At 37.4% G+C, this 13,351-nt stretch overlaps 1 protein-coding gene across 15 annotated transcripts in view; it reads right to left on the minus strand.

Moving 5' to 3' along the window:
- Nucleotides 1-2,249: 2,249 nt before the first annotated feature.
- Nucleotides 2,250-13,351, minus strand: part of TRIM2 (tripartite motif containing 2) — a 139,528-nt gene continuing 128,426 nt past the window's right edge. For 14 of the 15 annotated variants that reach the window (XM_079305416.1, XM_079305418.1, XM_079305412.1 and 11 more), the window contains 4 exons: nt 12,083-12,263; nt 10,365-10,435; nt 7,662-7,802; nt 2,250-6,675 (listed from right to left, as the gene is read on the minus strand). In XM_079305416.1, the coding sequence (XP_079161542.1) occupies nt 6,523-6,675; nt 7,662-7,802; nt 10,365-10,435; nt 12,083-12,263 (546 nt within the window). In that variant the 3' untranslated portion in view covers nt 2,250-6,522. The remainder of the gene's footprint in view (nt 6,676-7,661; nt 7,803-10,364; nt 10,436-12,082; nt 12,264-13,351) is intronic. The other variant, XM_079305406.1, reaches the window with a different exon arrangement.

Genomic DNA, 13,351 nt, shown 5'->3' on the forward strand with positions numbered 1-13,351 from the left:
TTCTAGAAGAGTGAGAGAAAGCCTTTCGATTCCTGTGGCTGCCTCCTACAGCACCTGTATTACTGACAGCAGTAGAGCTTAAGCATGGAGGACAAGGTTATGCTCACCCATGAGGGGTGATACCAACTTCTCTGGGATGCAAGCACTCTGTGATGGGCTGTGGCCACACATCAGGAAGCAGTATGATCTATGAGTATCCCATACAGGCCAGTCTCTATAACATCTACTGCTTCATTTCATCCTCGAATGAGCTTTTAGACTGTAAGGAGATGTTCTTCCTTCAAGCGCTTAACCCCTGAGTGAAAAACCCTTGGTGAGAAATGCTAGCTGGCCCACCCCCAAAACTTACTGCTTCCACAGCTTTGCTAGGCAGAGCTGCTGACATAAGCATTATGGTTATCCTTGAGGTGAGTGGCTTAAACACTAGGATTTTGGTCACAGAGCATTTCTCTGAAGGAACAGAGCATTCCGATGCCTAGCTCAGAACAAATCTGAGGGCAGCTGCCTTCAACTGCATGTAGCAATGAGCAGCAAGTGCTGGGTATCTCTTCCACTGGGCCTGCCTAGGGAGAGCATCTGTCCACAGAAATAACACTGACTGTTCCTTTCCACTGAGGTAGTTCAGTATGGTCCAAATTAGGGAGCATTCACATGAACTGTCAATAAAACTGTGGGGACAGTTAACCGCAGAGCAGCACAACTGGATGTGAGAGAGAAGGTCAGCCTAAGCAACAAGGAAATAATGCAGTGGCATGTTATGGGGTACCACTCTGAAGAGAGAGAGCCTGGCTAAGGCTTGCTGCCCAAAGTACCTGCTCCTTTAGCTACTTTGGCCCTATTCTCCCTGACATTGTTTCTCATTGGTGAGACTGGGTTCTCTAGTCCTATTTAACAGAACTCCTAAAAGCTTCTGCTGCCTTATTTAGGTATTTAAATAAGCACCACAAGAAAGTCAATTGGCCATTTACTGGAGACTTTTTCTGGTGAACAACAGTGTTCCTTAGAATTAGTGCTCAGCCTGTCTGTCTGATTTTACACAGTGGTAAAGAGCCTCTGCTCTAGTAATCCATGGGACAGAAAACATTTCTAGCCTTTCAATAAGAAAATTCCAGGAATGTAACAAGTGTCTTACCTACTATGCCCAGTGGTTTCAGGATATTCTGTGCTATTGCTTCTATTCTTCATGATATTTTTTTTACATGGGAAGGAACAAGTGCTCTGCAACTCTGAATGTCAAACCAACATTACTCAGCTTCAAGATGTGATGTTTTTTAGCTGGCAGACAAATAAGGCCTTTTGTAATTATCTGAACTTCAAGGCAGATAGACAAGTACACTCAGGAAGAGTCTATTTGGTGAATGTGTATTCATGTGGAGACTGACAGAAAAGCAAAACTGATCCATTATGTTGTATTAAGTTTGTCTTCAGGAGAAAAGTGAGGCCTCGAAACATGGCTGCTGATGGGTGTAAGAAAAAATAAAACATATTCCTCTAGAGGGTTTGGGGGAAAGATTCACAAGAAAAGGACAGCTGCTCAGTATTTCAGACATCTCATTTCTGACAGTCTTGCCACTAAGTGAACACTCATCACTGGGTGTTTCATTGACCTTGCTAGTCCTTCCACTGAGGTTGCATCCAAGCCAAGTGATGCATTTGCAGATTCTGTCTCACTTCGTGGGCAAGTTCCCAGTCACACTAAGTTCTCAAATGATTCCAGTTTAGAGAATTCACCAGTGACCAAGAAGACATAGGTACTTTGTGAAATTGAAGTTAATACAAGCTGGAAATTTGTTCTTACAGGAACAGAGTCAGACTGAACTCCTAAGGCAGATTTTCTGTTCTCCACAAAAATTTAATTTGGTTTTCTGCAACAGATCCTTGAAAGATTATAACACACCTCAGCTAAAAGGTACTGTGTACTTCTGTGATGCAAGCAGAAAAACTTACAGCTCTTAATTTTACCAATCTACCAATGAAAATTTTAATTTTGATTCCTGGACTGAAGAAGAAAGAGACAAACAAAGAAGCTCCAATCTGCACCTTCTTCCCAAGAACAACTCAAATCCCTTTTTCCTCTGGGTTCACATAGAAGTTTAACACCCCTGAGAAAAATCACCGTTTCCTTGGCTTGTCACCTGTGGTGTCAAGGAAGAAAATTGAAAAAAATTATCTGTCTTCCTGCATTATGGAGTTACTTTTAGGGACAGTGAGTATGAGGCATATGAAAAATAAATCCTCAACCATTAAAATAACAGAGGAAACAAGCTTTATTTTTATTATTTGAAATTTCTGTGTGTTATAAAGGTACACATTTGACTCCAGTTTTCCTACATTTCCAAGACAGAGTAATGGTTTTTTTCAGCTAAAGCATTATAAATACCATGGCACACAGGAAGCTAAAACTACACACACACACACACACACACACTTGCGTGCACACACACACACACACACACACACACACAAACACACACAAATACTTTGCTGTGCATGTTTCATCCTTGACCTTAAGGAGAAAAAGTATTTAGGCTCATAGGGATTAAAAAAAACCAAATGAAAACATCATCATTGACAACAAAAAAACAAGTGAGAGGAATATTTCATTATGAGTGTCAAGAGAGCGCAAGGCTTATATATACACAAAACATATATTGACTTACAAAGATGGAATGTACAAAAACTTTTTAAAAAAACATGAAAAAAAAAACTGGAAAAACTGCTAAAACTGGAAAGCTGCAGCATATTAACTGGTAAAGATTTCTATCAGTGTTGCTGCCATACACTGTGCAACTTAGGGAACATGGTTCCATGTCATAAAGCCAAAGGAAAAGTGTCAGGGTTAAGGCTGCGTTGCTCACAATCAACTGAAGTGCTGTACATTCATCAGAAATAAAATTACCTGTTAGGAACCTTCCCAATTTGTAGCACAAGTACCTTTTGTACACTTTTCACAAACAGGTCACCTAATCACTACTTGAATTCTTGAAGAAAAGTTTGACTTTATATCATAATTTCATAACGAGCTGTCTCCCACAACTGAAAGTCATTTCTTTATAACAAATACAACATATTGGGCACTTAGAGTTCTCGTTATGGCAATACTAGATCCTTATTATAAAATATTGACATAAAATCAAAAGCCCTCTAGCTTTTACAGAACAGATGAGCATTTACTAGTAAGTAATACTCTTCATCTTCAGGAGGCAAATGCTTGCCCTAAACCATTTTCCTTTTATTTTTCAATACATTTGTGCTGGTTTAACCTACGTAAAACTCTCCTATTGTTTATATTGGATTTATCTGACCAGATCTTTTTATTCTATTCACAAAACAATGAAAATACAGTTGGCTAATTTGTCCTAAAATGCTCAATATAACACAACACCTAATAACCCTTTGAGATTACTTTTGACTTGAAGATTAGTTAAATGAAGCACATACTTACACCATTCATGCTGTGCTGCTAGTCAATTAGCATTCCAGGGAAGTCAAGGGGACATTTAGTTATACCTAAAATCTGGCAGCAGCGTGCCTATAAAGCCTTTAGTAAATCCTAACAATTCAGCAAATCACATACTGCAACTCTGACCTTCTCTTAATTGGATGAGAAGAAAAGTCTGCCAGCTTTTAAGTGCAGAATTTCTGCTTTGGTTGCTCTCTGTAAGGTTTGTAAGCCAAAGATTTTTGTGAAGTTGTCTTCAGAAGTACACTGTAAAAGCAATGTATTTCTCAATTTCCCAGTGCCAGGCAGATAAGGTCAGACCTTGGAAGAGAATGCCCTATGTCACTAAATTGGAAATTGAAGTTGACAGCATTTGCTATCAGAAGTAGCTTCAACTTAGTGGTATTTTTTAAATGTTGCTCTGCTGATAATGTCTGAAAATCTAAAAGACTAGTCAATTTTAAGAAAAAAATCCACAAAACCTCCTAATTGCTTTGAGCTATGTTGTGAGGGGGGTTATGTGCAACATTCACTATTTCATCAGGATGCACAGGGTTCACAAGGATTATCTAAAATCCTGGTAAACAATGTTGGACCAAAGGACTGAAAAGCTTTAGAAGAAAAGTGTATGCATGAAATAGCACAGTCTTAAGTATCTTTTTTGATACATGGGTTAGGATCTGATTTTCATGCTTCTCAAAGTTCCAGACAACAGAGGATTTGGCAATGTTTTCTGAGGGGTAAGCATGCAAGCTTAGTAAAATTGTATTCTAAAAATCCATATTTGGAACTAAATATTATAACTGACAGCCACAGCACATTTTTTAAAATGTTTATCTCAATCTGTGCAACCCCTTCTCTTTATTACTAAATGCAGTTCAAAGGCCTTTTCTTCATTGATGTGCCATTTAAGCATCTTCCAATGTCAGAAAGTGTTGTAATGACACTTAGAGTGAAAATTTGATCTACAGCTTTGTTAAATTTTGATAGGACAGTTTATTTGTAACGACTGAGATACATCTTCAGAATTTTAGGACAAACTCTGTTCAAGCAGAGGGTATTTTGTTCTCTTAGTAATAACAATCTTGAGTTTTAATATTCATAAATCTTACCACCAGTTTCTTAGCTTCATTATACAGTCCTTAAGCTTCATGCACAAAATATTTATTCCAATGAAATAAGGAAACTTATATTTGCACAAGAAATTGTAAATTGGTTCTTTTTGCAAAAAATAAACAAAGGAAAGAAGAAATAACTTTAGGAAAAAGTAATTAAAAACCAAACAAACCCCCACTTTAGAACCTTGGGATCTGCATTTTCATAAGTGAAATGCAACTTTACAAAAAAACATTAGTTTTTCTAAAGTTCATCGAAACAACCACCTTAACATTTTAGAAAAAAGACAAATACTCATAACAAGAAATTTTATCAAAGATTTCTTTCCATTTTGCAACATGCTTAAAATACTCCCGTGTTTCCGACCCAATGCCCTTTTATTTCAAGTCCCTAAAAATGAGAAAAGACAGCTTTTCCCAGGTTATTGTAGGCATTGGCAGCAAGCTCACAGCTCCTCAAACAACATTTAAAAGGGAGCACTACTCTATCTATAATCAGGCTACAGTAGCAATTTAACCTTTGACAACTGGATATAGAAATAAGAATAAAAAGCCAATGCTACAAGTTCATTCTTAAAAAAACCCCCAACAAACCAAACATTAAAAACAGAACCATGCCTGTAAGCATTTCCAGTTAAATTAATACTTGAACAAAGAACACAGTAGAGAGATCTGGCAGAGGAAGAAAGGTCCTTTTTCAGAATACTGCCATTGTCAAATATCATACATACGTTCCAGTTTGCTGAAATAACTCACATTTACTTTTTTTATTTTTATCTTAATTGGTCATACATACATACATACAAACAAATTGGAACAAATCTCACAGTCCTTGTTTTGTCCTCTAAGAAAATTCCCTTTGATGAAGGACTTCAGGAATTGGTTCAAATTCATTTTTATTTGTAATATATTTTTTCTCACATAAAAACAAATAGCTTTGGTAACCCTTGGTTTTCCTATACAACCTCTGTTTACCACAGTTCCTTTGGTTGTATAGTGTAGGTCCTTCACAGGGGTACTTCTCTGGCTTTCTGTCCTGTGTGAAGCTGCATTTTGTTTTAGAGGTTAATACAATGAGTTGCCGTAAGGAAACATGGCAATGAACACGTATGAAAGAGTGGCACACATGAGATTAATTGACTTGACATTGTAATTACCCTGATCCTAATGAGCTAGTTTGGTGTCAAAAAGGTCTGTGGTTACACAGAAATTAAGAAATTTGGCTCCCGCTAATGTATCTCTACAATTAAGTTTTTCCAGAGCTTTAGAAATGTCAGGTCTCTGCAAAGTCCTTCCTGCACATTTTCACAAGAGTTAAAATCAGCTGCACAAAACAATCCTTCATTAATTCCACATGAGTAGGGAATTTGCATTGATTCTCATAGTGCTAAACACTGAGCTGTGTTAGGTCTGATGGTTAGAGCTAGACGGATTTTATGAGACTTAACATTATACTAAAAGAACCTACGTGTTATACACAATAAGACTGAAGAATGTTAGAAGTGTAATATTTATCATGATAATGATATCTAGAAGATTCCCAGTATCATCTCGGGTTAAATAATGTGTAAGAATGATACTTCTTTAAATTTGAAAGCTCTGAGCAGGAGCTATCCTTCACAGTCACCAAAAAGCTTTGGGGACTTTTCCCAAACTTTTTCTCATTTCTGCCTTATTAGTTAATTCCAGTTTCATAGGTTGCAGTTTGTGTTTAATTTCATATTGTCTTTATGAATTCAGTTACATATTATTTTTTTTATTAACACTTACAACAAGAAGTTCAGTGAGAAACATAAGAGGTGCAAGTCCTATGTAAACAAGGTAAATTTGGAAATTATCACAAGAGGTCCATAAGAGACTCCTTTGTTATTAGAGATGAACACAAAGTAGGAGATATCCTGCACTGAATCTCTAGGATGAGTCTTTCCTTAAGGGTGGGTAATCATCCAACTCCAGAGCTCATTGCTACTGTAAGTATCGATAGACCTTGAAGCAGTGATTTCCAGAGTCTGCAACTACAACATGGCCGTCTGAAGTAAGAGCCAGACCTTGAGGACCATAAAGTGGGTCAGCAGAGGTGTTAATGTAGGATAAAAATGATCCACTTCCATCAAAAACCTTGAAGGGTGAGAAAGCACAGAAAAAATGTTATGAAAAAAAGTAGCAGACACAAGTTTGCTCTCAGTTGTACTGTTACACTTCTCTTTTCTGAAACAGTTGACATACAATAGAATAAACAAGGGCAAAATCTGTTATCTCATAATAGTCAGGTTTATATGCAAAGGTATGTTCTTATGAAAAATAACTAATTATAGCTGACAGGATCTTTGGCAAGAATTAACACACAATGAAATAATAATAATAATATAAAATAAGAACCTCGGCTGTTCCTTGTTAAAAATAGTCAACAACAATAAATCAAATTTAATTTGAGTTGGGAACTCAACCGACACCTTGTTTTCCTAACAAATATTACTATTGTGGCTAGCCTGATTCTTAGGTTTTCACACAGAGAAAACCAGGAATTTGTTTACCCTGTTGACAGTGTTTCCTGAGAACAACTCAGAAGCAGCTCCTTCAGTTTTATATTCAGTGGAAATAATACATACACTTATTTATTAGGTATTCTTCAGCAAACAAGAAGACATTGTGATTGGCACTTAAAAGATAAAAGGAGTGCAACTCTCATAACTTGAAAGCAGAATAATTTCTCAACATTTAAAAAAGATGATAAAAATCTGCTGCATTCACCTCAGGTCATTTGCTTTTTCATATTTTCCACTACGTCTCTGATCTTCTGTTATGGTGATTATAAATGACTATCATCTCAGGAATGCATGCAAGTCTCATAAGTCATCAAGTAACTTTTGGGAACTATTTAGCACCAAAATCCTTGGTCACAGTGGCCCATCAGAGCTACCAGCAGCCACATTGAAAATCTGACACCACCAGGTCTGAAAGTGGGCAATGAGGCATATAAAGGATGGTGTGAGAAACCACATCACTTCTAATGCTGATGGTGTTTCTTGGGCAGACTGAAGGTGAGAGTTACCAACCCATTAGTTTTTTTTCATCAAGCACCTTTGAAATACAGAAATTTCTACCTGTATTCGGCTGTTTCCCCAGTCTGCTACGATAATATTTCCATTAGAATCTACTGCTACTCCAGTTGGTGCATTAAATTGCCCATTTCCTTCTCCATTTGATCCAAACTTCAGCATGAATTCTCCCTCCTGGTTAAATACCTGTATGGGTTAAAACAGCAACTTAAATATGGCATGGTATCAAGTATTAGCAATCTAGTACTACCAGTTCACCTACTAATTAAAGGAGAAATTTAAGAGCTCCCAGGAACACACAACCCCAATACACACACCCACACAAACACACAAGATGGGAGAAAAGGTGCCCATCTCTCCCTTCACTCCATTATACCATACAGCATTTCCCTTCATATTTAAGATCTGATTCATCTCAGATGTGGAGGCAAAGGGCCCCAGAACCCTTTGGCAGCTTGTGCATCTTGAACTGAAAAGAGCTGAATGCAGATACAGCACTGGGGTTTTTATTTCTGTGGAAATAAAACACAATGGATCAAATGATTTCTTCTCTGCTTCCATAATCCAAAACACATTGCAAATCAATGCTGCTCTCTGTAGACAGGTCAGCAACTGAATTATCTGAATTCTCTGTGATGGTAACAGATTTAAACAGCAGAAAGATGGAGCTGATCAATGACTATTCTGTCAGTGATCTGGATGTACCAATGGGACCAAACAGGATATAAAACGTGTTATTTACATAGTACCACACTAAAATTTTTGGGTCTATCTTGGACCCAGGCCCAGTTACAGCACAAGGTCCAACAGTGTTCTTAGAGACTGACTGTGGCTTGCACAAGAAAATGCAAAGACCTGACAAGTGCCAAATGTACACTGAAATGCTGATAAGGTGGAAGATGTCAGGAAATTATTGTGTTCTTGAACACCCACAGTGCGCAGAGAAAAAATATTTGGGGAAGGAAATTAATGAAGTGTCAAGTTAGTGCCTCAGATAATTAAAGAAAATAATAATAATAAAAAACCAACAAATTACAAAAAACAGACAAAGATATATTGCTCTCTCTGGGCTGAAGTAACCAAATGAGAGAGAAGCCTACCTGGCACAAGATTTTCCATAAAAGATGCCTGAGGGAAGGAACATCCTTGAAGGTTAATGGGGGTGGGAGAAAAATGTTGCTGAGTGAGCTTGTTTAATTCATGATACTGGTAGTAGGAAGTGGCTTATGGACTCATAAGAGTCAAAATAATTTATTTAGTTATTTATAAACTAATTTATTATTTAAAAGAAGATGTACTCTCTCAGATTATAAACTCTTCAGAATGTCAACAGTTATATGCACCAATTTAGAGAACACTACAGAAATAATAATCTTTTCCAGTTAGTACCAAATTGTAAAAAGTAACATTTTTATCCCATTGAGTCATACCAGAGACAGATGGGACACTCTGCTCTCATTAGAAATGTAATAATCATAAATCCTCTAGGATGCCACACTTCTTACATTTCTTCACTTTTTTTTTTTTAATTTCAGTTTGCCCCTTGCTGTTAAGCCTGTTAAGGCATTCTTGTTACCAGGCAAACCTTGTTTGTGGAGAGGTAATTTATGGAGTCATAGGCCTCCTGCTGCTTTAGGGCTCCTGCAGCAGTCTTGGTTTCTGTGTCATAATCCAAACCACGAGTGCTACCTCCTCACCAATTCCAAAAGGACAGGCAAGCAAAGTTGCTATTCTAAACCTAGGTGATTCAGCACTGTTGAAAACACAAAGGTGTCTGCTTAACTGGCAACTTCCTATTTTATATGAATATATTTAATTTTTTTTTCAATCAAAAACAGTGAAGAACTGGACTGAGGATTCATATTTGTGTTCAGACAAAATAGGCATTAGGTGAAATGCCAGGGATTTAATTTTGTTGGTGTGTGGGACAGACACATGTCCTGAGAGCCCAGATAGAACAGCATTCTGCCTCTGTCCTCCTGCTGCTGCCTCCTACAGAGGGAGGGCACAAGAACATGTGCAGGAAGTGTAGGAAAGGAAATGCCTGATAACAAACACATAGGTGAGGCATTACTGCAATGGCCTGTATCTCCTTCATAGACATTTGCTGACCCATCTCAGTATGTTTCCCTGGTTTGGTTTATTACTGGGACAAACAAATAAACTTCCTATCATACCATGACTTTAACACTCTGTGAGTCAGGACTTCCCATGGGAGTAAGGACTAGTGACCAGTTCTGTCCAGTGCAGGAGGCACTGAATGAAAACAAATAATTACATGGGTTTTAAGTGAATCAGGTTTTAAAATGGATCCAGTAATCTTAAAGCTTACAGGTACAGAATTTAAAGACTGTCATGTATCTTTACTTTGTTACCATTTTACAACTAGAAAAGTGGAAAGCTTTTATTGGGAAATTGAAAAGCCAGACTACTTTTAAAAGAAGACAGAACATAGGGTCAATAAGAGGTTTGGCAGAGGGCTACTAAAAATAAGTGAAGTTGAAATTATTTATTTCAGGTACAACTTATGTGTAAGCTATTGAATTAGAAACCATGATAGTGACACCAAAGGCAATGAACTATATCTTCAGTAAGCAATGCACTGCATGCAAAGTTTTCTGAAAGTGCTGTCCTTATAGCAGAGCTCATACATATGGAGTGTGATCTTTTTGCTTTTAACAATACATAATTTCCCCCAAGAAAGTATCATAATAAAATTAAAATGTCAACATTGCAAGCTGCCAGTACCTTGACAGAATGGTTATGAAAATCTGTAATGATAATTTCATTGTTGCTGTTTACAGCTGCAAAATGAGGACCTGAAATGCAGAAAAAGAAGAAGAAAAAATAGTAATAACATTAAAATGAAAAGTATGTTTAAATTTTTTAAAAAATCCACGTTCCAGCATATTATTTGGCTTCTCAGCAATAGTAGTCCAAGTGGGAATACTAATTTCAAGTTAAGAGTAATTTTACTTCATTTTTTTTTAAAAAGCTCAGCATGCTTTTTGTAAAAACAAATAATTTCTTTGTCAACCAGTTTCAACCAGCTATTGTTACTATTAAGCATTGTCAATGTCCCCCTCTTGTATGCATATAACTATGCAGAGATTTATAGGCTTATTAACAAGACAAAACATATAGTGCTTAAGCATAAAGGGGTGTATACACTGAAAATTGTTTTCAAAAATGTTCCTGTAAATTCTTAATTGAAATATTTTATGCTCTATGTGCTCACATCTTACAAGTATTTGAACTAACAAGTTTTAGGATAAATAAAAAAGTTACTTAGAACAGTTACTTTCCCACTGTTAGGGAAAAAAGGGCATTTTTTGCTTTACATTGTATTGACATATGTGTGCAAATTTGAGTAAAAAACAAATGGTAGCTTGAAAACAGGCAAATATCCAAATTAAAACACTTGGTGCTATTTTGAGTTATTAAACAGAACAGAACTAAGTTTCAGTTTTCACAGTATATCAGGGTAAACTATAAAAAAGTGAAAAATTTTACATTGAAAGGATTCAAGTACTGACAATTTACCTGTTTACTGTAGCCTATCAGCAAGAAGAGGTGATAGATTTCTCAAATGCACTGTTAGGAAGTATTTGCCTACTTATTTTCAGGAGGTGTTTTTGCAAATTTTCAAATGAAAAGAAATTGAGATACCCAGAAATTTTAGCTTTGTTAGAGTCCAAGCTCTCATAAATTATATATATTATGCCATAAGACACTGCAAGAGATCTCAGGATAAAAACATACTGATGCTATTCCTCTCTTTCACTGTGAACCAGTCAAAACATCAGACCAATGAGACTACATACTAAAAATGACTAAACACCTGGAAATGACTGGCATACCTAATTTGACATCTTTGTTCAAGTTTTGAAAGAACAGCTATTTACTTAAAATATATCAGTGAGGCTGTTCTTTTTTTTAAACTTAACTTTATTTTCTACTTGAAAGACAGCACGTTCAAGCAGACAGTTGAGTATAAATGGCAATTTCCCCAAACTTATATTGGCTGTTCTATAATTCTGCCTTCCCCATTACAATCTTAACACTACCCCATTACACTCATTTTCTAAGAGATACCACGTAGGGCATTGGGTTTTGCGTTTTTGATGATTGGAAACACAATGCACAGCATCTGAGTTGGTTGTGGTGAACAGCTTAGTGTGGCAATTACAAATCACTTATAAAATGCTAGTTAAGATCAGTCTTTCTTCAGTCGGTCACTGATCTGAAATGCTTCCAGGCTTAGAGAGGTAGATGAAACAATCTGGTTACAGTTACATTTGCACAACAGTTGTTGCAGTCTGCTTGACCAATAAAGCAAATTGGAGCTGTATGTCTAGCAGGACCTCTCCCCAGAGGATAAAGGAGTAGAATACAGCATTATCAACATGCTCAAACATCATGCAAATGTGAGCAGAAGAAGCAAGAAAAGGGGATTTACATATTACCATCAAGTGTACCTGCAAACTGCTTATCACCATTTCCTCTACTTCCGAACCTGGTGACTATTTTCCCGTTTGGCTGGAAAATGAAGACACAGCATGCTTTATTGTCCACTACAATGATGTGTCCATTACGATCCACCGAAACACCTTTAGGGCCCATGAGCTTTCCAGACCCAATTTTGGCCTAAAAGGAAAAACATAAAAAAGGAAAATATGTTGACATAGTAGAAATTAGTTAGTTCAGTTTAAAGATTGTATTACAGGCACAGAGCAGAACAGAGAGGCATTTTTTCATCAAAAGTTAGAAGTGATAGTTTTTATCAGCTCTTACCGTGTACTTCATGATTTTTTCTTCAGCTGAAAATGAAGTCTGCTTTCTGTATATCTTCTATAGACTGAAAAATGTGCCATCTCATCAACTGAGTCCAAATATACAACTTATACAAAATACAGTCATCAGATTTGTGTGACTTGATAATCTTGTCAGAAATGTCTGTATATCCAGCATTCGGATACCAGCAGGATAAGCAGACAAGCAGAAAGGATTTTTGTCTCCTATTGCGTGCTGTTCCTGGGTCCAGCAACCACCTTAATGGACAGGAAGATATCTTTATGTTGGGGGTTGGGTTTTTGTTCTTTTTCAGTGCAATGGCCTGCTTAAAACCACCTTAAAGGCTGTTGGGGGGGGGACTTTCAAGAACTGGGAGATCAATCTACCAAAGGCCACATGGTTAGTGAATACCCAAGGTTCCACTAACCGAGCAGGCCCTGCCCAATCTGAGCCCTTGGGAGCACCAGAATGGAGATAAGGTTCCAGTGGTACACCTGAGAGGCATGTTTGGGAAAACTACCTGGATGAACTCTGCTTCCAGCAAAGACAATCCTGTTCATGGGGTGGTTTTTGCTTAAGGACCAGGTTGCACTTAGTGGGTGATGCAAAAGGATGGAAAGACCCAATGTATACCCCAAGGGGACCTTGTTGTAGGGTGAACTATCTATGATACTGTGCCTGTAACTGCATGTATGGATATGATTTAAAGGTTTTAATATGATGTAGCATGTTGGCATGGGAAAAATTCGGGGTGGATAATGTTGGGGGTTGGGTTTTTGTTCTTTTACTGTCCCAGTTAAAAGAATTTTTCCCATTATCATGCTAACGGAGCCTGCCAGCTAGCCCAAGATCTTTTGAGGACTCTGGACAAAGGGGTAGGTGCGGGCTGGCTTCCTGGGTCGGAGGGGTGGGGGTGGGGGGGGGGCGGTGCTACTCGGAGG

The sequence above is a fragment of the Erithacus rubecula genome, assembly GCF_903797595.1.
Source record: "Erithacus rubecula genome assembly, chromosome: 5".
In the NCBI taxonomy this organism is placed as follows: Eukaryota; Metazoa; Chordata; class Aves; order Passeriformes; family Muscicapidae; genus Erithacus; species Erithacus rubecula.